The sequence below is a fragment of the Eimeria mitis genome, genomic scaffold, assembly GCF_000499745.2.
Source record: "Eimeria mitis Houghton genomic scaffold, Emh_scaff1828, whole genome shotgun sequence".
In the NCBI taxonomy this organism is placed as follows: domain Eukaryota; phylum Apicomplexa; class Conoidasida; order Eucoccidiorida; family Eimeriidae; genus Eimeria; species Eimeria mitis.
Window position 1 is genome coordinate 8,846 of NW_013570149.1, and position 870 is coordinate 9,715.

Genomic DNA, 870 nt, shown 5'->3' on the forward strand with positions numbered 1-870 from the left:
TTGTATGTATAGAGCAGTTGTGTTTATATAGTTGTTTAGGGTTTAGGGTTTAGGGTTTAGGGTTTGTGTTTTTTCTATAGAACGAATTTCTTTCGTTTCAGCTCGCACAGCCCCACGATCTGTGGCTGCATGCAGCAGAGGTCCCTGGGGCCCACGTGCTGCTGCGTCAGCAGCAGCAGCAGCAGCAGCAGCAGCAACAGCAGCAGCAGCAGCAGCAGCAGCAGCAGCAGCAGGAGCAGCAGCAGCAGGAGCAGGTGCAGGAGGAGGGGGCGCAGCAGCGTGTATCTGTATCTGCTGCTGCTGCAGCAGCAGCAGCTGCTGCTGCTGCTGCTGCTGCATCTGCTGCTGCAGCACTAGCAGCAGATTGTGCTGCTTTTTATTCTAAACAAAAAGAAAAAAAAGAAGTAAAAATAATATGCGTGCATGCAAAGCAAATATATAAACAAAAACAAATGCCGCTTGGGGCTGTCTGTATAAAAGGAAGACATAAAACTCTATGGGGAAGGTCAGCTAGCTCCCTATACACCCCAAATTATACTTGCATGCATGCATGCATGCATGCATGCTTGCTGCTGCTGCTGCTGCTGCTGCTGGTGCTGCTGCTGATGCTGCAACGCATGCATGCATGCTGGTATAGAGTGCAGCAAATGCATGCATGCATGCATGCAATGCATGCATGCGTTGCAGCAGCAACATGCGTGCATGCATGCATGCATTTGTTTGTGTTTGAATCGACAGAGAAGAAGAGGAGACACTATCCCTATCTGCATGTGCACTCGTTACGGGGGGGAGATATATACTAGGGTTTAGGGTTTAGGGTTTAGGGTTTGTGTTGCATGCACGCATGCATGCATGCATGCATGCATGCAT

General features: G+C 49.4%; 1 protein-coding gene across 1 annotated transcript in view; it reads left to right on the forward strand.

Moving 5' to 3' along the window:
• Positions 1 to 870, forward strand: part of EMH_0044210 (uncharacterized protein) — a gene marked incomplete at both ends in the record, with an annotated part of 2,656 nt that overhangs the window by 1,459 nt on the left and 327 nt on the right. Inside the window, one exon of the mRNA XM_013495932.1 lies at positions 81 to 254. Within this exon, the coding sequence (XP_013351386.1) occupies positions 81 to 254 (174 nt within the window). The remainder of the gene's footprint in view (positions 1 to 80; positions 255 to 870) is intronic.